The 25,216-nt window shown below is 43.9% G+C and overlaps 1 protein-coding gene across 7 annotated transcripts in view; it reads right to left on the bottom strand.

Annotated features, from left to right (window-relative positions):
• Positions 1 to 25,216, bottom strand: part of CDC42BPA (CDC42 binding protein kinase alpha) — a 363,756-nt gene that overhangs the window by 16,874 nt on the left and 321,666 nt on the right. For 3 of the 7 annotated variants that reach the window (XM_040351326.1, XM_040351327.1, XM_040351328.1), the window contains 6 exons: positions 22,958 to 23,551; positions 17,885 to 17,982; positions 17,180 to 17,264; positions 15,629 to 15,752; positions 11,528 to 11,645; positions 3,283 to 3,468 (listed from right to left, as the gene is read on the bottom strand). In XM_040351326.1, the coding sequence (XP_040207260.1) occupies positions 3,283 to 3,468; positions 11,528 to 11,645; positions 15,629 to 15,752; positions 17,180 to 17,264; positions 17,885 to 17,982; positions 22,958 to 23,551 (1,205 nt within the window). The remainder of the gene's footprint in view (positions 1 to 3,282; positions 3,469 to 11,527; positions 11,646 to 15,628; positions 15,753 to 17,179; positions 17,265 to 17,884; positions 17,983 to 22,957; positions 23,552 to 25,216) is intronic. The other 4 variants (XM_040351329.1, XM_040351330.1, XM_040351331.1 and 1 more) reach the window with 2 other exon arrangements.

Below are 25,216 nucleotides of genomic sequence, written 5' to 3'. Positions count from 1 at the left end.
AGCCTATTCTTGCACAATCAATGCTTGGAGCTTGTCAGAATTATTATTATTTTTATTCACCTGCCTGGCCATGGACACAAAATCTCAATGTTTTGTTCCCTAAGCCACTTAGTTATCACTTTTTCCTTCTGGCAAGGTGCTCCATCATGCTGGAATAGGCATTGTTCATCACCAAACTGTTCTTGGATGGTTGGGAGAAGTTGCTCTCAGAGGATGTATTTGTATCATTCTTTATTCATAGCTGTGTTCTTAGGAAAAATTGGGAGTGAACACTCCACTCCCTTGGCTGGGAAGCAACCCCACACTTGAATGGTCTCAGGATGCTTTACTGTTGGCATGACACAGGACTGATGGCAGCGCTCACCTTTTCTTCTCCAGACACAGCTTTTTCCAGGTGCCCCAAACAATCGTAAAAAAGAGGATTCATCAGAGAACATGACTTTATCCCAGTCCTCAGCCGTCCAATCCCTGTACCTTTTGCAGAATATCAATCTGTCCCTAAAGTTTTACCTGGAGAGAAGTGGCTTCTTTGCTGCCCTTCTTGGCACCAGGCCATCCTCCAAAAGTCTTTGCCTCACTGTGCGTGCCGATGTACTCACACCTGCCTGCTGCCATTCCTGAGCAAACTCTGCACTGGTGGTGCCCCGATCCCGTAGCTGAATCAACGGTCCTGGCTCTTGCTGGACTTTCTTGGGCACCCTGAAGCCTTCTTCACAAATGCAGTGGATTTTTTTTTTTTAAAGGGATTAAAGCGGGAGTTCACCCATAAAACAATTTTTCCCCTTAGATGGATGCTCGTTTTGTCTAGGGGAATCGGCTAGTTGTTTTAAAATATGAGCTGTACTTACCGTTTTCGAGATGCATCTTCTCCGTCGCTTCCGGGTATGGGTCTTCGGGAGCGGGCGTTCCTTCTTGATTGACAGTCTTCCGAGAGGCTTCCGACGGTCGCATCCATCGCGTCACTAGTAGCCGAAAGAAGCCGAACGTCGGTGCGGCTCTATACTGCGCCTGCGCACCGACGTTCGGCTTCTTTCGGAAAATCGTGACGCGATAGATGCGACCGTCGGAAGCCTCTCGGAAGACTGTCAATCAAAATAGGAACGCCCAGTCCCGCAGCCCATACCCGGAAGCGGCGGAGAAGATGCATCTCGTAAACGGCAAGTACAGCTCATATTTTAAAACATCTAGCCGATTCCCCTAGACAACACGAGCATTCATCTAAGGGGAAAAAGTGTTATGTACGGGTGAACCCCCGCTTTAAGTTACTTTTCATGGCAAAGAGGGACTTTGTAATTAATTGCAATTCATTCGATCACTCCTAATAACATTCTGGAGTATATGCAAATTGCCATCATAAAAACGGAGGCAGCAGACTTTGTGAAAATTAATATTTGTGTCATTCTCAAAACATTTGGCCACGGCTGTACACATGTTACTGTGCATTTACAGAACATTTAACATTTAAAGAACCTCAAAATGTGTGTTTTAAAGATTGATAATGCAATGCATAGGTGTGACGGGATCTGCCTGTCTTTTTTCTCCTTGCACATCAGCAATAAAAATATGGCAGAGGCACAAATTCAGCTCTTCTCTATCCAAAACCTAAAAGCATAACTAAAGCTTTAGTTTTGGATAGAGTGAAGAGGGGCATCTGTCAGGTTTTATTGCAGTCTGTGTCCCTGTCAGGGAGATTCATCCACTCTGTGTGTCCTCCTTCCCCTCGCTTAGGGAAGGGGAATCGCTTCATGTTGTGGCTATGGAAGTAAAGTGAAACCTCCCCAATGGGACACACATGGGCAGAAAAAAATTAAATCAGACAGAGGTTATAATCATTTCTTACTCTATCCAAAATAATAAAAAAAAAAAAAGTTTTGCATGTACTTCAACTTTAAAAAACGTGACTTTATACATTCAGCCTTCCTAAAAATGTAGTAAAAGGGTGCTTTGAAGTCTAAAAAAAAAAAAAGCTGCTTGATGAGAATTGAAAACTTTGTAAATGCTTTATGAAAGCTTGCTGTACACATTGCTGTTATAAAAGCTGAAGCCGTGTGAACATGGCCTTAACCAGTTAACGACCGTCCGCCGCAGTTGTACTGCAGCAGGTTGGCTCTCCTGTGTGAATCGCCACCATTTTACGTCGGCTCGTGCAGGCGCAGTTGCAGACGGCACGCTCTCGCGCCCGCAGGTCGGGCGGACTCGATGTCCCCCGGTGACCTGCGATCACCTAGAACAGAGGCAGAATGGGGATCTACCTTTGTTAGACGAGGCGCATCCCCATTCCGACAGGAGACATGACAGAGATCTACTGTTCCCAGTGATCAAGAACAGTGATCTCTGTCATGTCCCAGGCAGCCCATCCCCCCTGCAGTTAGAACACACCTAGGGAACACACTTAACCTCTTGGTCGCCCCCTAGTGTTAACCCCTTCCTTGCCCGTGTCATTTATACATTGATCAGTGCATTTTTATAGCACTGATCAATGCAATAATGTCACTGGTCCCCAAAAAGTGTAATTTGGGGTCAGATTTTTCCGCCGCAATGTCGCAGTCCTGCTTAAAATCGCCGCCATAAACAGTAAATAAATAAAAGTCTCTAAATCTATCCCATAGTTTGTAGATGCGATAACTTTTGCGCAAACCAATCAATATATGCCTATTGCGATTTCTTTTATCAAAAATATGTAGATGAATATATATTGGCCTAAACTGATGAATACATTTTTTTTTATATATATTTTTTGGGGATATTTATTAAAGCAAAAAAGTTAAAAAAAATTGTTTTTTCTTTTTAAAAATGTCGCTCTTTGTTTATAGCGCAAAAAAAAAAAAAACGCAGGGGTGATCAAATACCACCAAAAGTAAGCTCTATGTGTGGGAAAAAAAGGACATACATTTTGTTTGGGTACAGCGTCGCACGTCTGCGCAGTTGTCAGTTAAAGCGACGCAGTGCCGTATTGCAAAAAATGGTCTAGTCATTAAGTGGGCAATTCCTTCTGGTTCTTAAGTGGTTAACATGAACCTGTTTTGCCCTTCATGGGCAAAGCACAGTTATTTTAAAACAATATTTAAAATCTCTTGACATGTGTGAAAACAATAATAATCAGTAAGCCCTGCCCAGTGATGTGATCCTAAGAGAAAACATAATGGAGATTCCCTCTAAATGAATGAGCGGATGACGAAGGGTGCTGGGTGACAGAGCAGGCACAATGGCATGAAGCAGTGACGATGAGAAGCCAGGCAGACCACACAGGTTAGTAGAGCGAAGGGCCTCGCCTGTGCGTACCCTGTGATTGACAGGGGTGGTACTGAGAGACGGGGAGGAGTAGGAGGAAGAGGTGGGGTGTGCGGGTTCGGAGGACAGGAAGTTTTCAGCAGAGTTTACAGTCATGTGATAGACGTGCTCAAAGTTGCTCGGAGTGGAGATCAGGCTGGAGTGATGGCGGAGGGGGGATGGATAAGGGGACCTCGGCTGATAAAGAGACAGAAAGGAAGACACAATCAGCACAGGGAAACAGCAAACCCTTTCCCTGTCAAAGGACGTCCCAGGAGGGAGCTGAAACACCAGGGCCTGCAAAACCTGTTTGAGGAGACACACAAGACAACATGGCGGGGCTCCCACCTACTGCACTATACTGTATAACAACATGATTTGAAAGGGAATTTATAATAACTCTGTTGCCAAATTTAAGATTTAAATAACACAGCTCCTTGTAAAGAATATATTTTCTTCCACTGCTGCCTGCTGTCTCATTAAAGAAGAATCATCCATTGAAATCTCCTGGGAAACCAACACTTCTGGAAGTGTGCATCTCCTGTGTCCCCCCTGTAGCTCCCTCTGGTTCCTCCTGCCAAGTTCCAATGCCTCCACAATGCCAACCAGCAGCACCACACAGTTACTAATTCACTCCTTTGTTACCTCTCACCTTAACTATTACAACTACCTCTCCAATTACCTACCTCTACACAGGATATCACCTTTCAGTCTATCATGAAGGCTGCTTCAAGGGTCATCCATATTACCAACCATCAACCACTCAAAGTCTGCCACACCCCTCTGCCAATCCCTACGTTAGCTCAGGGCTGTCTTAATGAGAGGGCACACCTGGGCATTGTCCAGGGGCCCCAGCTGCATGGGGGGCCCCTGCACTTTCCCCAAAGCAGCTGGTCCTTGAGCCCACGCTGCCCCGAAATTGGCAGCCCCATGATGGCACTGAGAGTGATGGATACACAGGAGAGGCAAGCTGGCGGCAGTGCGCCGTGCTGTGCAGAACGATACCCATTTCACAGCCAACAGGGAGGGACAGGGCCTGAGTGCCGGTGATGCTCTGACCCCGCCCCATGCAGCTTGAATGCTCGGGACTCAAAGGCGGGGTAGGAGCTGGAGTGGGAGCTGCTGAGTCGGAAACACTGAGAGCCCACCTACGGAAGTAGCATTGTGGATGGTGTCATGGTGAGCCCAGCTGTGCAGCACTGTTTGCACCGAAAGGCTTGGAATGCCTGGAGGGATGCTCCCTCCTCTGTCCTTCCTTCTGCCTGCTTGATTGGTATAGGTGAGTGTAGTGCTGGAGGTGGGCACAAAGCCAGAAGTTTACATGCACTGTATCTCCACTGGAAAATGGGGTACTACATGGATGGAATAATGGTGCTGGAGGATATCAACGGTGTATGGGGCAAAAACAATGCTGAGGGGGGATCTGGGGTGTATGGGGGTAGGAATGCTTGGGTGGCTATAGTGCTAGAGGTATCAGGGATGTAGAGAGGCCACAGTGCAGGGGGTATCAGGGATGTAGTGGGTCACAATTCATCTTATGGTATATGGTTACAGTGCTGGGGGGGAATATCTAGGGTATAGAGGGGTCATATTGCTGGGAGGATATCTGGGATGTAGAGGGGTCAGAGTGCTGGGGGGATATCTGGGGTATAGAGGGGTCAAAGTGCTGGGGGATATCTAGGGTATAGAGGGGTCAGAGTGCTGGGAGAATATCTAGTGTGTAGAGGGGTCCGAGTGCTGGGGGGACATCTGGGATGTAGAGGGGTCAGAGTGCTGGGGGGATATCTGGGGTGTAGAGGGGTCAGAATGCTGGGGGGATATCTGGGGTGTAGAGGGGTCAGAGTGCTGGGAGGCATCAATTTAGCAGATATATTATATGCACGCACAGGACTGCTTTGTTACTTTATGTATGTAGTATTTTCACACTTGTGTTTGCTGTACAGAATGATTGTTCATGTAGCTAATGCGGAGCTCCACCCAAAAGGGGAAGCTCCGCTTGTCTGCCTCCTACCTACTTGATGTCTGTTTACCTGCACTGTCTCCATTGTAGGGGCCCCAGAGCATTACTTTGCCCAGGGGCCCATGATGCTATTAAGACAGCCCTGCGTTAGCTTCCAATCACCCAACAAATAAAATTCTAAATACTAACAATATCATACAAAGACGTTCTCAACATTGATCTACATCATCAATCTCATCCCAAAATATCACCCAAACAACCCCCTTCACCCTTGCCAAGACCTCCTGCTGTCTAGCCCTTAATCAACTCTAGGACTAATACAGGATGCATGAGGCACCAGTAAGAGCTTGAGGGGACATAGGAGATCATGACTCTCAGAAGTATAAGTTTTCCAGCATTCCTGTTTTAACAGAGCAATGTATTTTTTTTTTTTTTTATATTCTTTAAAGGCTAAGTTCACCTTTTTTTCTTTCTTCTAAATTCCAGCTCCCCCTATATACCAACATTGCATTAATGTACTTATTTTGCAAAAATAAAACATCTTTTCATAAGTTTTACACTTACCTCACTCTCTTCATAGCTGTTTAAACGCGCTGCTCGATTACTTCTGCCTTACTTCCTGGTCAGACTTTAGGTCATGACACAGGAAGAAAATGACCATTTGAGGGTTTAAAGATTGAAGGGTGTGCGCTAATGAGATCAGCTGTCAACTCCTTCCTGTGTCATGACCTAAAGTCTGACCAGGAAGTAAGGCAGAAGTAATCGAGCAGTGTATTAAAACAGCTATTAAGAGAGTGAGGTAAGCCTTAATGGAAAACGGTTTTATTTTTGCAAAAAAAGGCCATTAATGCTATACTGGTACATAGGGGAACTGGAATTTAGAAAGAAAAAAAAAGGTGAACAAAGGTGAAATTAGCCTTTAGGGTTGACTCTAAAAAAAAATTCTAACATTGCAAGGAGCCGACCTATGAGACCAACAGTATGTTGTTTTTTTTTTTTTTTGCGTACATACCATTTTAGGGCGATTTTCACCCCCGGCTTATCAGCGGGAGTGGGCGTTCCTAATCACAGGCTGTGATTGACGTGCTTCCGACCGGCGCATACTGCGCGCCACGAGTTGCCGAAAGAAGCCGAACTTCGGTGCGGCTCTATACGTCACCTGCGCACCGATGTTCGGCTTCTTTCGGCAACTCGTGACGCGCAGTATGCACCGGTCGGAAGCACGTCAATCACAGCCTGTGATTAGGAACGCCCACTCCTGCGGGAAAGCCGGGGGTGAAAATGGCCCTAAAATGGTACATACGCAAAAAAAAAAAAAAACAACAACATACTGTCGGTCTCATAGGTCGGCTCCATGCAATGTTAGATTTTTTTTTTAGGGTAAACCCCCGCTTTAAGGAAGCAGCTATATGAATTTTTAGATCGTAGGACAGGGTCACTTTAAAAGGGTCAACTTTACAACAAAAGTTTTGTATCTTAGAGAATTTCCTGCTCAAAGCAAATCATTTTCTGCCCTTTCTCATTGCAGTGCTGTTTTGATTTCTAAATATAACAAATTGATCTTGGTTTCCTCCGTGCAACCTGCAGATTTCTGCACTAGAATAACACAGGTCTCTGGAAGGGCACACAAACAGAGCTGTGAAGTGCAGAGCAGATAAAAAAAAAATATATATAAAATTGCAAAATGCATGGCACTGCCCCTCGAAGCCAGGACACAACAAAGCACTACTTGGGAGGACAGCTAACATGCAAACAATGCTAAGCAGGTGCCCAGATTATTCTAATTTTTGGGCCCTGTATGGTGGCGGGGTAACTAGGATTGTGCATTGTCTGTGCTGCTGTTTAACCACCCCCAACACTGACAGCTATGACACAAAGCTTCTTCCCCATACATGACTGTTTAGGAGGGCATTACATTTTTGGATTCATAGAAATATTGAGATCTCACATTGGATTTAGGGGACGGTTCAGATCATTAAAAACAATAGGGGAGAGGGTTGAAGGATTAGCACAGATGTACACGGCCAGTTTTCGGGAAGCCTTATCCATGCTGCTGGGGAAATTCTGAATTATGGGCCTGTGTCCAAGGCCGACAATCATAACAAGTTTAAAGCTGAACTCCAGGCTGTTGTATAATACATAAATGAATGCAGCTCTGTATTTGTTAAAACATCATTAAATGTATTTGTTCAAATAGAAGCGGGGTAAGTGCCTGAAGTACCTAATATCAGCCTCTTGCAGTCCCTTAGCTCCAACTTTTTTTATGTTTGTCTGTGCTGCATGCCCTAATCTCATAGTGTTCAGAAAGGACAATTTTTATTTATTTTGTTGCTTGTAAATACCTTTATTTTGTACTCTTTCATTACTTCCTCCTCCTTATTAGCCTAGGCTATTAAGTCACAAGGCTATTTGCAAGGGTTTCTGGGATAGGCATCATGTATCCCAGTAGTCCTTGCAAATAGCCTATTTGCATAGAGAAGGGGCGGCAACTTCCTCTGACACTCCCGTTGCTATGGAAACCTGACTGAAACCTATTACATCGCTTGTGCAGCACTGAGCATGTGCGAGATCTGCAAGGCTGAAATCCAGGAAGTCATACAGTCTGGCTTCATGATGCCCACACTTAAGATGGCCACGGTCTATTTCTAGATTATAAACTAACTAAATGCTCCAACAACCTAACAAAACGGACCTTAGTTTACAGACTAACTTTACTAGACTACATTAAGCTTGTGTATTACAGGGGTATTTATATTTAAAAAGTGAAATTGTGGGTGGAACTCCCCTTTAAAGAAGGAGATGCAGCACAAGGAGCCAATCAGTTGTACTGCAGTGCAAGGAGCATGCCTGTAGGAGGAAAGATCAGGGCGACAGAGAGGTGAGTCTGCATTTCCTTAAAGTGGAGTTCCAACCACAATTCGCATTTTTTAAATGTATGTACTTTCATCCTGCATTTTTATAATATAAATCCGGTCACTTACTATTTTACAATCCGCCACCGATCCGCATAGATATTCAAAAAAGATAGTTTATAAAACTGTATCTACACCGTTGTCATTTTGCTTGTGGGCATTGTGAAGCCTACAAGCACTTAGGGCCAAATCCTCAAAAAACAGGCTTAACTTAACTTTTCCGAGTTAAGTTACACTGCCGCAAATCTCCCAAGTTAGGTGCCGATCCTCAAAGCACTTACCTGGAAATTTTCGGCAGTGCAACTTAACTCCGTCCGGCGCAAGGCGTTCCTCATACAAATGGGCGATTCCCATTTAAATTAGGCGCGCTCCCGCGCCGGACGTACTGCGCATGCGCGTGACGTCATTTTCCCGACGTGCATAGCGCGAAATTACGTTACGTCGGGCTTTGTGGATTGCGACGGGACAATAAAGTTGCGTCGGGTAAAAAAAAGATACGGCGCCAAAAAAAAATTCTAATTTTAAAAAAATCGCGTCGCGAGCAAGAAAGGTCTGTTTTTACAAGGTGTAAACAGTTTACACCTTGTAAAAGCAGCCCTAATTTTGCGTTTGCAAAATTAAACTTACGGAGAAAAAACGAAGCTGAAAAGCTTTGTGGATCTCCGTAAGTCCTAATTTGCATACCCGAGGCGGCATTTCGACACGAAATGCCCCCAGCGGCGGATGCGGTACTGCATCCTAAGATCCGGCAGTGTAATTCAATTACACATGCCGGATCTTCGTCCTAACTATGGGAAACTGATTCTGTGGATCAGTTCCATAGTTAGGACCAGGGATACGACGGAGTAACAGCAGTTACTCCGTAGTATCTCTTTTGAGGATTTGGCACTTACTTCCTGGAAGTCTTGGATGGGGAGTGATAATTGGACAGCGCACTGCATCCTGGGAAATGATGACACACATTTCCCAGGAGCATTAGAGGGAGATGATGTCAGAATCCTAGGTGCTTTCAAAGGCAGATTTTGTGGGACCGCATAGCAACAGGCATTTCCAGACGAGTAAAAAAAATATATATATATATATTTTTTTACTTTTTTAGGTCTAATGAGCACAATAATGAAAACATTTTTTGGGATGGAAACTCCACTTTAACTGTCCAAACACTGTCAGGGGGGGTAGGAACAGGTAGGAAACCTTTTCCCCACTTTTCTCTGACTGCAATTGTTCTGCTTCAGTGACAATAGGAAAAACATAGCCAGGGAACTAGTATTTCCAAAAAAAGGCCGGCAATAGTAGCCTCCAAAATACTATTAGTACAATAAAAAAAAATAAAAAAAACAGAATTACCATTTAATGCTTACATTTGTATAATGTTTGCAAACTTTGGGCACTGTTAGAGAACACCTGCAACCAAGTTCATGGAAGAGGGGTGTTTTTGGGTGTCCAGAAGAGTCACAAGGACTCTCTGCAGCTTGATGGACAAACAGCCATCACCTCCTGATTGATGAACTGTAAATCCAATCATAGAGCTTCACCTAATGCAGAAATCACTGCCCCCTACAGCACGCAATTATTATTATTACAAACACCAATAGCAAGGTAGTGAGGTTGGTGGATAAAAGCTTAGGGGCTATACAACATGACATCACCATCGCACATGCCTGGGGCAGTGACATCTCTATATGGAGATTTGTCAACCCTTGCCAATTACTAGCAGACCTGGATTTTATATTTTCTAGAATCTCAGAGGAAAAAAATAGGCTTACAATTAAAAAAAGACAGTAAATGATGTTAATTCAGCAGGGAAAGAACCTGTTAAAAGCTATGGCAGACATCGTGAAATCAAAAACAGTCTCTGCCATAATAAGTCCTTATAATTCACTAATGTCACCACTGAGAAAGGAGACCTTTTTGTCCAATGCATCAATTACACAGGCTTCGGCTGGTCTAAGGCAGGCCATACACAGTTAAATCTTGGCTGGTTCAGCAGGAACCGGCCAAGATTTGAACCAATAATGGGCAGGCTGACTGTACCAAGTTGATCGATCGGTCGATCAACGTGGGTACAACCAGCCTGCCAGATTTGCTTGAAATCATCACAAGCGGCTACTATAGCCGCTAGCAATAATCACTGTCCTCTCCCGGGAAGGAGATACCATACAGGACCAATGGTGGGCACTGGTCCTGCACTGGATGTTTTGTGATAGCAAACAAGACCAGCAGGAAGAACGACTTTGGGGGATCAAATAGCTTTTTAGGATTATCTCAGTCATCAGCTGGGGGAGGTGGGCGGGATGTAGGCTTTATCCTCTATATATAAATGTTACGCTATGTTACCAGTCTTACTGGGATGATAGAAGGCCCGATATGCATACCTTTTCAGGAGAAAATGATGCTACAGGCAACCTCCAGTGCTGGTTTTATAACCAATTAGGTATTTGGCCATGTGATTTCTATTGAAGTGAAGAAGCCAATCAATGCCAAGCTACAGAGATCCTGTGAGCAGCACCCAAGGTAGCCCGAAGCAGCATTTACTCAATAAAAATAATTATTAGACCTTTAGATTTCTGATCAGCAGTAAACAACATGGTGACTAAGTAGTCAATGTGCTCTTCCATCTGGCAGACTCACCTAGCATGTTTGAAGGACAGCAGGAAAAGTTCAGCTCACGGTTCTACAGTCATTTAAAACTTCCACATTTGTCTTTTTGGACAAACTAGCTGCTAAGAAGTCTGCTATCTTGCCATGCAGCATTGCATCAATAACGCATCAGTCATATTCTCTGCATGGAGTTTGTATGCCCTCCCTGTGTGTGCATGAGATTCTGCCCAAAGCAGATGGATAGTTACACTGTATGTATAGCCAATACTTTTTTTTATATTTTTCCATACTGTATGAAGTAGGGGATGGTTAAAACCCCTGTCAGTTTATTTTTAGCTGTTTGTGTTCTACTGGGGATATTCCTCATGGAGACGCAACAGGAAGTAAGAGAAAATCTCTCTAAATTAAGAGGAATTCCCCTCTAAGATCTGTTGTCATCTGAACAGGTGTCTATTTCAGAGGATTTACCCTCACCTATTGTTTTGGTACAAACATTATAATTTTGGATTTCCCATCACTTTCAGTCCCAGTGGCAATGGTCACCAAGGCAAACAGAGGGACACAGACAGGAATAAAAACCCAACAAAGGGTTAACCCCCTCAAACTCTATTCAAAATGAAGAAAACAAAAGTTTTCATTTTAAATACCCTTTAAATTACTCTACCATAAGTGTGGCTGGTAAGGACATTTGAGTGTCCTCTGTAAAGTACTACTAGAAAACACATATAAGGGCTCTGTACTATACAGGTGTCATTCTCCTGTTCACCACCAGGTGGTCTCTCACCATAGGAAGATCTTTCAGGATCTGGATGCCGTCACCGGGACCCATGTGTGCTATGTGGTTGAAGTTTGTGGGGTTGGAAATCAGTTTGTTTCTCATCTCTGGGTCTCGTAACATTTCCCTTGAGGACCAGGAAAAACAGAAGAGGAATGAAACTCGACAACTGGACATGACTGCGTTAACATAAATGTGCCATGGCATACAATAACCATATAGCTCTCATTTTATTTAGCACTGCACAGATAAAGCTGAACTTCAATCCTTACCTTCTTTTTCCCAGAGTTGTAGCAAATTCATCTCCTGTGTTGAAATGGATTACTTTCTATTTCCTGCAAATTTGCATCTCCATATTATAATCCCTTAAAGCTGCAGCAGCTATCTCAAGTTTGCCTTAATTTACTATCTGAACAACTTCAATCAACATCAATCCCCTCTCCTCCGTATCTGTGCTGTTGTTAGCCAGTCTCTCACAGCTATGAGATTTCTCTGCCATCAATCAATTTTGCTTATGATCATGCATGGGCGTGATCTTTAGGGCTGGTGTAAGTCACTGTACTGCTTCTCAACACGATATATGAGAGAACACATCCCCAGCATCCCTTTAGATCAGGGGTCTCCAAACTTTCTAAAGAAACAAAGGGTTTACATAGAGTCCTTCAGACTTTGGGGGGGGGGGGGTGTGGCCAGTGGGAATTGAAAAGGTCCAGACATCAGTGGGAAAAAAAAATGCCCCATTGTTTGTTTCAGTGAGAGTAATTGCGCGATGTAACGGTATGGCCCGTGGGACCCAGAGGCTCTTGAAGGATGCAGGGTACTCCTGGTTCAGCTTCACCAATGACTCTTAGGTCTAGGGTCATCCTATGTCCACTAGGGGCATAGGATGACTGAGAAATTATATCTTGAATTACATGAGATGGGACAGTAAGGATAATTCACAATGTATTGCAGGATATCTTGAAATATTACAGGTGGTTAATTCTGAACCCAACAGGTCAATAGGACAGTGATTCATTCATGTGGGAACACAGGCTGTTAAGGTGTTAATTAAGTCTGGCTCCTAAGATATTTCATTGTATGAAAGTTCTATTGATAATATGTGTTGTGAGTTAGCACACTCTAAAGGTCAGACGTCTGACTTATGTTTACTAAAGGGTATTGTGTAGCAGGTGAGAATAGCTTATCGCGGAGTCAGAAAGTCTGTCTAAGATGTGGATTGAGGGGGACTCGTTAGTACCCATTGTATGATGTTGTGGATGGAGTGTGTAATTGTCCCTTTGATTACTGTAGCATGCTTTTTACTGTATAAAAAAAGACCTGAGTTTGTCATTAAAGTCTATCCGTTTGGAACCAGAGAACAGAGCTGTGTGAGTCTCGTTTCTGGGGGAATTCTTATGGATCGTGTCTGCTGGATTGTGGAGTGTCGATAAGCTGTCTTGGGTTGGTGAAATGGGATATCGTAAACGGCGTTAACCCCTGACCGTTACACGCCCCATTATTGGTGCAAGTAGGAAGAACTGTGACCCATTATTGATATCATTGAGCTCCATCATTGGTGCCATTGAGAGGAATTGTGCACCAATTTTGGTGTCAGTGGGAGGAATTGCGCCCCATCCCTGGTGACATTAGGAGGGAATATGTCCCCTTCATTGGTGTCAGTGGTGGGAATTATGACCCATTGTTGGTATCCATGGATGAAATAGTGCCCCAAGGGCTGGATAAAAGCAAGTAAAGAGTCATATTTGACTCCCGAGTCGCAGTTTGGAGACCACTGCTTTAGATGTACATGCTCCTTATTAGCTGTGCAATGTGCTGATCAGTTGCCTAACTACATGCTATCAAAACGTAATCAAGCAACTAATCAGCACAGCTAAAGGTCAGCACCACCCAGTGACCATCAGATTGGTAGATCGGAAGGGATGCCGGAGATGTGTTCTTTCATATAGTGCTCAGGCTCTTGAAAAAACTAAAGCAGGGCAATACAGCAGCCTGCCGATCTTACTCTCACTGGGTTTCAAAAGAGGCATTTCTTATAAGCAAAATAATGTGGTTGAAAAATGTTTATTGTATGTTGATCGGGAAGGAGGGGGGAGAGGGGACGTTCAAGCGATTGTCATTCATTTCGATGCTTGCCTCTCCGCAAGTATCGGCTGGAAAACTGAATGACAACAGCTTATGTAACACTAAGAATTGATTCAGCCGCATAGGAGGTTGTGAGATGATTGGAGTTTATGTTTTTCAATGGTATATATGTATGAGTAAAAATAAAAACATGTAATGGCATGCATCTTTCCAATATGTTATTTCAACAATATTTTATGTGGACAGAAATAAAATTATGGAAGTTTTATATAATTTGTATTCTTCAGGTTATTTTAATAACTAGGTACCTTTTATGTCCCATGATTTGTATGATATAGTATTGAAAGGTTACAACTGGGAATATGGCATATAGATTATAAATCAGTCCATTTATATAATTTTATTTCTTCCTCATAGGACCTAAACAAGGCCAACTTTTCTATCAGCAGAAAATAAACAAAAACGTAAATCAAACCGTTGTCTATACGATGGTGTGACCTCCTCCCAACATATCTTTATATAAATTACCCGGTTTACTAAGCATTGCATTAGAGTGCATTTAGCGGGGAAAAACAAACAAAAAAACATACAGTACATCTCTGCAATGCATCCACATTTCCATGTTTTATACCTTTAAAGACCCTACAAGTACTGAAAAATACATGTTGATTTCTCAGAAATTCGCACAGTTTCTGTCATCAATTGTCTACTAAAACACAGAATTTTGTCAGCCCTGCCCAGTTTTTTTTTTTCCGCTAAACTACTTATTCCCTCCCACTTTCTACATCTCTACAACACAGGGACTCATTTTTCTAATGTTCAAGATAAGAACCAGGAGGGCCAATTAGACTTTTTTTGCACTTATCAAACATATACTGTATACCAAAACACTTTTGATGGTATATATAAGGCCGCGTACACACGGTCAGTCCATCCGATGAAAATGGTCCGACGGACCGTTTTCATCGTTCACCGCTGAAGCAGACCGATGGTCTGATGTGCGTACACACCATCGTTTCAAAAACCGATCGGGTCAGAATGCGGTGACGTAAAACACACGACATGCTGAAAAAAACAAAGTTCAATGCTTCCAAGCATGCGTCGACTTGATTCTGAGCATGCGCAGGTTTTGAACCGATGCTTTTCTGTACCAACAATCGGTTTTGACCTATCGGTCAGCCGTCTATCGGTTCGATTTTAAAGCAAGTTCTCTTTTTTTTGACCGAAGGACAACAGACTGATGGGGCGTACAATCGGTCGGTTTGGACCGATGAAACTGAACTTCAGTCCGTTTTCATCGGTTTGGACCGGTTGTGTGTACGCGGACCATAAGGGAGCAAATAAGAGCAATTTATTCTTAGGGTTTATGTACCTATTAAGTGAAAAGGTGGCCAATTTCCTTCCTGGTCGCTTTATGTTCCACCCCTTCACCTCCCTATTGGTACCATCACACTCTCTAGCGCAGGGGTCTTCAAACTATGGCCCTCCAGTTGTTCAGGAACTACAATTCCCATTATGTCTAGTCATGTCTGTGAATGTCAGATTTTTACAATGCCTCATGGGAAGTGTAGTTCCACCACAGCTGGAGGGCCGTAGTTTGAAGATCCCTGCTCTAGCCAATGGCAGAGAAAGAAGGTTGCATACCTTACAAAATACAGTTATATGAAAGGATCCCATCACTTTTTCTTTTTGTGGGCATAATTTCAGAGACACAGGTATACTCGAAACTAAACCTGCCAAGACAGAATTAAAGGAGCCGCCATTGTTGAAAATGCTAGCAATCTGGCTGGCCACTGCCTTCAGAACATTTTAAAGAACTGACCCGGAACAAAATAAAAATAAAAATTCTAAATCTGCATACTAGTTAGGTGTCAGTGTGGGTAGAGCAGTTTAGGCTGAGAACATGAATAGTCCACCCTCTAAGATACAGTATATGATTCTGTCAATTGGGAAAATTCTACATTCTAGAACTAAAAAAGTTCTATGCTTTGAAACTGACTCAATATGCAGGCTGTGTGCGGTTACCTCCTCTGCTGCATCCTCTCCTCCTCCGGGACACGGAAGGAGTACCTCCGTTTATTGTTGATGTTCCTCACCATTTGTTTCCGGCTGTTGTCCGACGTCTCAGGAACCACCAGCTCATCCCCTTCTGGGAATACAAAGGAATTATGCCAATTATGTTACCAGTATTACCTACTGCCATTCAATACTGTACTTTTGCTATCCAATTAACTCATTCAGAGCCTCACCTGCCATGAGCTTTAAAAAAAAAAAGGACTTTAAGGGTCATAGCTCGGCGACCAGGGGTCACAGAGACCCCAAATTTGAGGGGTATGTAGCTGAAGACCTACCCCACCACTGAGCTCCTATAAGACTATATGATACGGGGCTCTATGCGCAGCCCGTCAGAAGCTACATACAGAGTGGCCAGTTTAAATACAAGCTGGCATACTGTTTGCAGCAGACTGTGAGGATGAGCTCACAGTGCCTCTCCTCACTTCTTGTAAGAGGCACTGAGCTCAATGGACAGCTTGGAGTCTTCGACCAATGGTAAAGTACCATTGGCCCAAGCTGTCCAATAAAAATGCTGCAGTGGAGTCTGGCCTCTCACTGCAGTGTCATACCATTACTTTAGGGAGGGGTGTGCTACTATGAACACAAAGGGTGTTTCCAGATACAAGACTAAAGCCTTGTACACACGGGCCGAAATCGGTCAGTTCAACAGAAACTGGCCAACTGTCAGCTCGTCTGTTCTAGAGAAGCTAGTCTAACAATTGGTTTATGTCAAACAGGCATGCTGGAAAACCAGCACCTGATCAATGTGTTCTGGTGGGGGGCAGTTGCCCCAGCCAGAATACAAATGAAAGCAGAGATCACTACACTAACATCACTTGTGTTAGTACAGCATTCGGCACGCTGAGTTGCATGAAGAAAAAAAAAAAATCTAGTGTACCCGGCCTAAGGTAGGACATATACTGCATATAGTGCAAATCATTCAGATACTAGTTTTTGTAATATTTTAACTTGTACACAGTGGTCTATCTCAGGGGTCTCCAAAAGACTAGTTTTTTTTAGACTTCAGGGGAGCCAGACTGTAACAGGCGAGTAGAAAATGCGTCAGCAAGAGTAACAAAAAAAAAGGGAACAGTGCCCCTTCATTGGCATCAGTGTACATAAAAGTGCCCTATCACTGGTGTCAGTGGAAGGAATAGTGTCTCATTATTGGAGTCAGTGAAAAGAAAAGTGTCCTATCACTGGTGCCAGTGGAATGCATAGTGTCCCATTATTGGTATCAGTAGGAGAAAGTATACCCCGTTTATTTAGTGTCAGTGGAAGGAATTTTGCATCATCATTGATGTCAGTGAGAGGAATAGTGGCCCATTGTTGGCATCAATAGGAGCATAGCACCTCATAACAGTGGGAGGGGTAGTGCCAAAGGGTCGCAGTTGGGAGACCGCTGGTCTATCTGCACTCTGTGGAGAAGCTGTATACCCAGGCACCTGCATTTCCAAAAGTCTGGCTCTGAAAGTCTGAAACTTTCATACACAAGTCAGAAATAATTTGATATAAACTTACCGGCCATCTTATTTTTGAAATAGATTAGCCGTACAGTTTCCAATCCTAGAAGATTGAGAGAGCCTTCTGTGTTCAATGGACGCACCTAGTAAAGACAAAGGGGGGGAGAGAAAGTGCTTAGCTGCAAAAATAAAGCGCTCACTGAAAACAAAAGATGATATTTTAGCTCAATGATGAGCACAGATTGACAGTCTGCAGTACTGGACTGCTCCTCCATTCAGTGGAATATAATCCATAATAGTGGTGCTTGATGAGTGCTAAGAGAGCTAGTCCCTGCAACAAGTAAAAATCAATCTGAGACCCACTAATGCACATAATTTATGATGACTTAAAAGCCAAATTCCAGGCAGATATGAACACCACAAAATAATGCAGTTCTGTACACATTAAAGCGGTAGTAAACCGCGGCAGTTTAAAAAAAAAAAAAAAAAGCATATTGTGCTAGTATACATCACATACTAGCACATTCTCAAATACTTACCTTAGAAGGAAGCCCTCCAGCGGCACGCTGTCACTGCTGAGAGGGCTTCCATCTTCCCAGCCTTCGGCTGTATGTGTGGCCGGAGCCGCGATGTCACTCCCACACATGCCCACCCTTGCTCCGGCATTAAGCTCTGAAGGCCTGGCACGGTACGTTTGTCTGGAGTTCAGCTTTAGTGATTTAACAAGTTTTATCTGCAGCCAAGGCACTGCAAATCAATTTACCTTCTTCAATGGACTGGTCTGAATCCACTCCATGGAATTGATGTCATAGACGTCAACTGCGTTTTCACTGTAAACAGAGAGGTACGGGGCATTGTAGCCTGCAAGTGAAAAGACGCTGAGATAAAGATGGAAGTACACAAAGAAATAGATGAGAAATAACATCAGAAATAGTATCAGAAACACACCGCCTTGGGTTCCATAATGATACATTGATTCAACCTTGTTTATGGATTGACATTTACCCTTAGGCCTCATACACGGGCAAGAATTTCGTCAGGAAAAAAAACGTAGTTTTTCCCGACGAGATTCTTGGCAAGAGTACACACAAACCTTTCAAAAGAACCACAGTTCTTTTGAAAGGCAAGAACGCGGTGATGTTGTCGCGTACGACAAGCATGCGCTTGGCACATTCGATGCCGTCGCCGCCATCTTGCTTTACCCTACCTATGCCGTGAAAGCTACCGCGCATGCGCCAAAGTAATTTCGAGCATGCGCAGGTTTCCACGGCGACAGGTAAGTATACACACTCTCGGGTTTCTCGTCGGGAAACAGGAAGACAAGAATCTCGACGAGAAAATAGAGAGCAGGTTCTCTATTTTTCTCGTCGAGATTCTGGACAGATTTCCAGACGAGAAACCTGAAACACGCTCAGTTTACTCGACAATAAAGCTCTGCCAGCAGTTTTCTTGCTGGTTCTTGCCGAGAAAACCGAGCGTGTGTACGAGGCTTCATACTATGGAAGCTACTTGCTACAAATAATCCAATATTTACCCATAAGAGACTGCAAGGGGTGTACTGATGGAGCACATAGACATCACAATAATCACCCAGTCACACTGAAATTGGGTAGGAAGGCAATGTCCTGGTTGCCTATATATGGAACTACAGTTTTTTTGGATAACTTGAAGAGTGACCTTTGCTGGAGAGATTAATCCCTCTGTATGTTCTGGTGATCACTTCCAATTTTCATATCACTGCCTGTTATGGCCGAGGTACATTAGGCTTTTGCATGCCATCCAAAAATAGAAAAAGGATTTGACTGCATTTTCACTCTAGTTATCCAAATTTTAAATTGGAAAGTGGTGTCACCTACAGCAATCAATCAGATGTTGTCAGATTGTGACATTGCTGCCATGCATCCTATCCAGTCCAATCAGAGAACACTTTCCATCCATTGAGAAAGTACAAAGTGTACACTGAGAGGCGTTCGCGCTAAACGAGCAACCTTCTGTGTTCACAGTGCAGCTGGGCAGTCGCTCGCTCACTTACAACACAAGCGCTGACTGTTCATTCAAAAAAGTAAAAGACCAGTCAGCAATGCGGGGAGGTCTTGGTGCCATGGATGTGTACCAGCAGCTGGCAGACCACAAAGCCCCGCATTCCCACCTAAACATTTAGTAGTGTAAAAGGAAAGTCAGCATTGCGGGGCCGTCTCATTCTTCTGCTGGATACATACAGTCATTAGTTGAATTAGTTAATTAAAAAAAAACTAATTTTCTGATCCCCAGAACGCAGTCAGATATTCCCTGGCTCAACAAAGCTTTGTGTCGTTACCTGTCCTATAAAGTTGTAGCACCCTCCTAGTGCTAGGTGTGGTAAATTTAGTTTGGCTCCTCTGTAAGCAGAGAAGCTGGGGTTAATTTTGCCTTGTTTCCACTGAACGGAACGGTTCGGGTCAGTATGTTTGGAACGGTTTAGAATGGACCGGTCTATTCTCGTGAGTGTTTCCACTGCAAAACAGGATTTAGGAAAAATGCCTAGCGCTTCCACCAATCAGTGAGATGTATTTGTAGGTCCGCCCTAATGGAACCGTTCCATTTCTATGGCCCCACATCTGAAGCAGGACCCAGAATGGTCCAGTACGGTTCGCTTTTATGGCACGCTTTCATAATGGAAACACCCAAAATAGCGTACCGAACCGAGCCGTACCGAACCGATCCACTCAGTGGAAACGAGGCATTTGTGTTTTGATTGTGCAGTGCTCCAAGGCTTGTGGCTCTGTTACCTCCTACCATTTTCTGGAACTCTGTGGATAGTTCTAGAATCTAGTGGGATGAGGATGAGAATCAGGGACTGCAGCCTGAATGTTTATGGGGTTCCCACCAATCCCTGAGTAGGCAAGGCTCAGTAGGTGGGGGAACATCCCATAAATACGCAAGAGCCTGACAGGAAGTATAGTCCAAGGTCCAGTTGCCTGGAGGGGACTCCTGCCTGTCCTTGGGGGGGGGGGGGGGGGCAGAAGGAAGGCCAGGAGAAGGAGGGAGTATGAGAAAGGGTAGGAGCTGCTGGAAGCCTTACACCCATAACCAGCCTCAGCTAGGCTTAATGTGCCCATACGACATTCTCTTGGATTCCAGAAACTACTAAAAAGGACTGAGTGAGCAACTTTTATTTCTACTTGTCCCAAGCCTGTACAGGGAAGACAGTGAGGTGCAATACTACTTGCTAAGCAAGTCCTCAAGAGTTTTTTTCATGTTCTTCAGTTCTGGGCATCACATGCATTCCTATGCAATTTTATTTCATAAATAAACAAAACCCCTGGAATGATTATTGAGTCTTTGTGCATCAACATTCCTGTTGCCTGGCTTTGTGGGAAAGACCCAACTAATTGAGCGGCCCTACAGGAGTGAACGCTACACTGTAAATGTTAATATCCACTTATATTTTATGTACTTCGTAATGCATCCGACTCTTTTTTTAAACAATCCACTGAGCTGGCCAGAACTAGTTCTTGAGGTAGTCTATTCCACATTTTTACTGCTCGTACTGTGCAGAAGCCTTTCCATGTTAAGAGTGCCTCCTTGTGCTTTGTAATGACCTAAAAGTTAACAACCTATACCAAGTTCAGTAGATTGACCACTTATGTATTTATACCATAGTAAACATCCACTGCACCAGCAGATAGCTCACACAGGCCCGCAGCACGCATGTAAGCTATCCTGTACAGGGCGATAATGCACTTCCAGTTTCACTGGCATTGTGGCTGGCCAGGCTGCTTTATATAAGGAAGGGTGTTCCTTTTAAGGTGGGAACTAGGCTGAGAATGTCGGGCTGACACTAGAGCTTTAGCGTGGCTTTTTGTCAGTGCTAGGGGCAAAGCAGTGCAACTGTCTGGCCTGACTACTCAAGCACTGCGTTATCTCTGTGTGTATGAGGGTTCTTTTTGACAGTAGTGCTGTCATTCTTCTGCTAGTGCAGGAAGATTTCCATAATGTCCACAATTAATCACTACAGCAACTTCCACTGCACCAGGAGATGGATCACACGGTAAATAATCAGTCAGTGCTGCGTGGCTGTGTGAGCTATCTGCCGGTGCAATGTTTTTTTTACTAGCTGTCAGAAAACGGATCACACAGTCCTGCAGTGCTGATTTCTCATTCAAAATAGGAAATGATCAGTTAGCACTGTTGGGCTGTGTGGTAGACTTGCTGCTTCATAGCAAACACCCACTAAGCTGGTAGATAGTTAGGGGATTGTACCCCAGGCCCCATAGTAGCCGTGTGTGCTGCTATGGCGATTGTTATGGCACTGGCTGTCAATGCAATACTCACAGTTGACGCTGTGCCCTGCAGACTCTACAATTGATTTCATCTTTATTTTCTACATAGTGACCCCTCCAGCAACACTTGCTGTCCAAAAGTGCCAATGCTCACTCACTGTACTGCAGGGGTTGACAAATTTGCTTGGAATCTAGGAGCCAGGTAAAAAAGTTAGGAGCCAGAAAACGCGCCCCGTCCCGACGAGCTTGCGCGCAGAAGCGAACACATACGTGAGCAGCGCCTGCATATGTAAACGGTGTTCAAACCACACGTGAGGTATCGCCGCGATTGGTAGAGCGAGAGCAATAATTCTAGCCCTAGACCTCCTCTGTAACTCAAAACATGCAACCTGTAGATTTTTTTTAAACGTCGCCTATGAAGATTTTAAAGGGTAAAAGTTTGTCGGCATTCCACGAGCGGACGCAATTTTGAAGCGTGACATGTTGGGTATAAATTTACTCGGCGTAACATTATCTTTCATAATATAAAAAAAAAATGGGGATAACTTTACTGTTGTCTTATTTTTTAATTAAAAAAAGTGTAATTTTTTCACAAAAAAAGTGCGCTTGTAAGACCGCTGCGCAAATACGGCGTGACAGAAAGTATTGCAACGATCGCCATTTTATTCTCTAGGGTGTTAGGATAAAAAATATATATAATGTTTGGGGGTTCTAATTAGAGGGAAGAAGATGGCAGTGAAAATAGTAAAAAACATTAGAATTGCTGTTTAACTTGTAATGCTTAACTTGTAATACCAACGGCCACCACCAGATGGCGCCAGCTCACATCTGGTGGTAATGACTTGTAATACCAACGGCTCACCACCAGATGGCCCAGCTCACAAGTCGCCAGGACCCTATTTCTAGTCGCCATGGCGACCTGGCGCCCGGGATTTGTCGAGCCCTGCTGTACTGTACCCATGGAGGAGCAGCGATGTCACCCCAGAACAAAAATACAAAACACACCTTCCTTTCATCTCCATTACATGGGGAGGGGGATAAGCAGTTTACAAATGATAGCTTGGAAGGAAGACAGCATTGTTTTTTTAGATCACTCCACAGGAAGTTATACTGCATTTCTGGCAAAATCCAAAGATATATTCTGTATTTAGCCTAAAAATAGAAAAGCATAGCAGCTACCACATCAAAGGATTGATAAGCTGTTATATATTACATCTTTGACCTTGAGTTTAGATATCCTTTGACCGGTCTTTTCTCTCCCAGGTAATATCAAGACCTACCACATAGAAGCCAAAGTGTCCACATCTTAGATTGATGAAAGATAAGCTGGAAACAGGTATACACAGCTTATACATAGGCTATCAGTGTGCTATAAATCAGATGTTCTACGTGCACAGTTAGCAACACAGATATGAACGATTTACAAACCTCCTTGTTATCCTACAATGAGTTATGAGCCCCTTGAATGATACGCACGTATGTTCTGTTTTTAAACACCAAAAATGGATTTCTCAATCATGTCAAACGCATAGAATGCAGTTGATCACAATGGATGTTTTAGGCAATTGACTTACAGCAAGACATAGGAACCGCCGGCCACATCAGCTCCTGTTGCCGTGACCTTCGACCCTGGCAATCAACATAAATCCCAACGCTGCTAAAACACAGCAGGTATTCCTTATTTGAGATCTCCACCGCGCATATGGCATCCGTGGGTTGCTGCGTGATGAAGGACAATGTGTGGTCATCATTGTGGAGGAGGCTGGAAGGACTTCCCTCTGCATGCAGCGGGTACCTGATGAAGCCCGACTGATAACCCACGCACAGACGCTCATTAAATATGGCCATCCACTGGACGTTGCCCGGGACCTGGATCTCCTTGATCTTTTTGTGGCGGGTCTTGCTTTGGTTAAGTTCATAGCAGAGTACCTGCCTCTTCATAGACACACAAAGGCAGGTGAGGGCGCCATGCCGCACCTGGCCGGATGCTATGCCCTGGCAGCCCTTTGTTTCAGCCAGCTTGAAGAACTCAGTCTCTCTGCCATCCAGGGAAGCCAAGGGGTAGAGGCGGACATGGCGATTTCTCCCAGAAATGACGGCAATGAGCTGCTCTTGTGGGATCAGCTCCACCTGATGGACTTTCTTGTTGTCCCCGACTCTGATAATCTCTGCAATGAAAGACCAAAAGAGAAATTAAATTTCAAACTAATTTCCACTAACAAATCAGTCAAAAATATTTTTTTCTTAGCACTTTTGTGAAATTTCTTTGTTGCGGTCTGCATCTCATTGGGGACATTTCCCTTCACTTCCTGTCCCATAGACACAACAAGTGGAGGAAGTCTCTATAAATTAAGAGAAAATCCCCCTTAGACAGTTGCCAGATGTCCCTTTTGGAGTATTTCCTCCCAATTCCTGTTCCAATGACAACTGGAACACTTTGGAGGACAGAGATTTCTTTACCTTCTGTCTGTTGGATGGGTGTTTGGTATTTTCTTGTGTATCGGACAAGTGTCAGAATCGAAACGGACAGAAAATCCATCCAATGTCAACATTAACAAATTTTTCAACAAAGTGGGGAAGAGTTGAAATGAACCAGAATATTTTTGAGAAGTGAGAGCGATGACTAAATATAACCCTTTCACTGTGACCGAGCAGCATCAGAGAGTTTTATACATATACTCCCAGGAGCCGAGTGTGTAAATCTGACAAGTCAACCAACAGCTATCAGATGGAAGCATTCGAGTGGCTGTACAGTCACCTGATGGCTTCCACACACACATGTTCACTTCCAGGTTCTTCTGTCACTTTCCCTGGTTAAGGTGTAAAAAAAATACCAAAGAAACATCCAAGGTCTTGAACCCTACCCCTCCAAAAAATAAAATAAACATTGAGCCCCTTCCCCACATATGAATGTAAAAACAAGCTTTAGGGGTGCCAATGTACAAAAATATCCATTGTGCCACACATTACATATCGCTGCGCACACTGGAGTGAGAGCAAAAATTCTAGGGCCATTACTCACAGTAAACGCTAAACTAAACTGATGACCTGTAGCCAACACGCAGGAATTGTGGTATGCTTTCAGAAAATGCACAAAAAACGCCAATGCCGATGCAAAAGAAGTCTATGGCAAAGCGCAGGTAACCCGCGGGTACACTGTGCTGCACCCACGGTGAGCAAAAACCATGCTATATCAGTGTGAAAGCGCCCTAAAGAGTAATCAAATCAATTGGAAAGTGACGAACAACACGTTCCAGATTTCAACCACTCTCTACTCCAGGGGTGTCAAATTCAATTTCATTGAGGCATGTACAGTTGTCCTGAGAGAATAGGTGCAGGAATTCCCCCCATCTAACTGCATCGAAGGGAGGGTGTGGTCAAATTGAACTGGGAAGGATCTTAAAGAGGCAAAAAATACCAGGAGTGCATTTTGTGTGGAGTTCAGGGGAGCCCTATGCATAGAGTGCAGAGTTCAGGGGTGTGCTACATACATAATGAAGAGTTCAGGAGTGCACTACATACATAGTGCAGAGTTCAGGGGGTGCACTGTCTATCGAGTGCAGAGTTATAAATGTGTTACATACCAAGTGCAGGGTTGAGTAGTGCACTACATATAGAGTGCAGGGTTTAGGGGTGTGCTATGCACAGTGTGCAGGGTTCATCTCTCTTTCACAGGTTGTCCACATCTCACTTCCACCCTTCTTTGGCTCTGACCTCTGCACCACTCTACTCCATCCCCCACCTTTGCATACATCTTCCTCCACAGCCCTCAGATTAATGCTTCTATATTTACAAAGGACAGTGGTGAGCAGCGGGCAGAAGCCAGAGATGGC

Source organism: Rana temporaria, chromosome 4 (genome assembly GCF_905171775.1).
Source record: "Rana temporaria chromosome 4, aRanTem1.1, whole genome shotgun sequence".
NCBI classification, from domain to species: domain Eukaryota; kingdom Metazoa; phylum Chordata; class Amphibia; order Anura; family Ranidae; genus Rana; species Rana temporaria.
The sequence above is the reverse complement of the archived record's forward strand: the minus strand, read 5'-3'. Positions and strand labels throughout refer to the sequence as shown.